Raw genomic sequence first — 359 nt, 5'->3', positions numbered from 1 at the left:
CGACTTGTATACCGCATGCTTGTTCCAGGGCAGAAGACACAGCCAGGCATTCGGCAATGGCCGCCTTTGTATTGCTCGGTACAGGTTCCCTTTATACTTCACGCTTCCCTTACCTGTCCACGGCCACCACCACACTCTGCGAGCTCGTCTCCCCGCAAGACTCCTGCATGCTGGCAATCTGCTTCTTGTCCACCCCGCCTCCAACTAAAGTGCCTGGAAGACAATCGCCAATCAGAGACAGACCCGCCCACATCCCCCTCCCCTCACCAATGAGAGACACGCCCACATCCCCTCACCAGAGACAGACACGCCCACATCCACCTCCCCTCACCAATGAGACCCGCACACATCCCCCTCCC

The 359-nt window shown here is 58.5% G+C and overlaps 1 protein-coding gene across 1 annotated transcript in view; it reads right to left on the bottom strand.

The window, feature by feature from the left end:
* Positions 1–359, bottom strand: part of LOC108803356 (brefeldin A-inhibited guanine nucleotide-exchange protein 2-like) — a gene marked incomplete at its 5' end in the record, with an annotated part of 23,404 nt that overhangs the window by 22,367 nt on the left and 678 nt on the right. The window contains one exon of the mRNA XM_018575203.1: positions 114–213. Within this exon, the coding sequence (XP_018430705.1) occupies positions 114–213 (100 nt within the window). The remainder of the gene's footprint in view (positions 1–113; positions 214–359) is intronic.

The sequence above is a fragment of the Nanorana parkeri genome, unplaced genomic scaffold (assembly GCF_000935625.1).
Source record: "Nanorana parkeri isolate BGI_ZX_2015 unplaced genomic scaffold, ASM93562v1 scaffold3634, whole genome shotgun sequence".
NCBI classification, from domain to species: domain Eukaryota; kingdom Metazoa; phylum Chordata; class Amphibia; order Anura; family Dicroglossidae; genus Nanorana; species Nanorana parkeri.
This window is presented reverse-complemented; position numbering and strand designations above follow the sequence as displayed.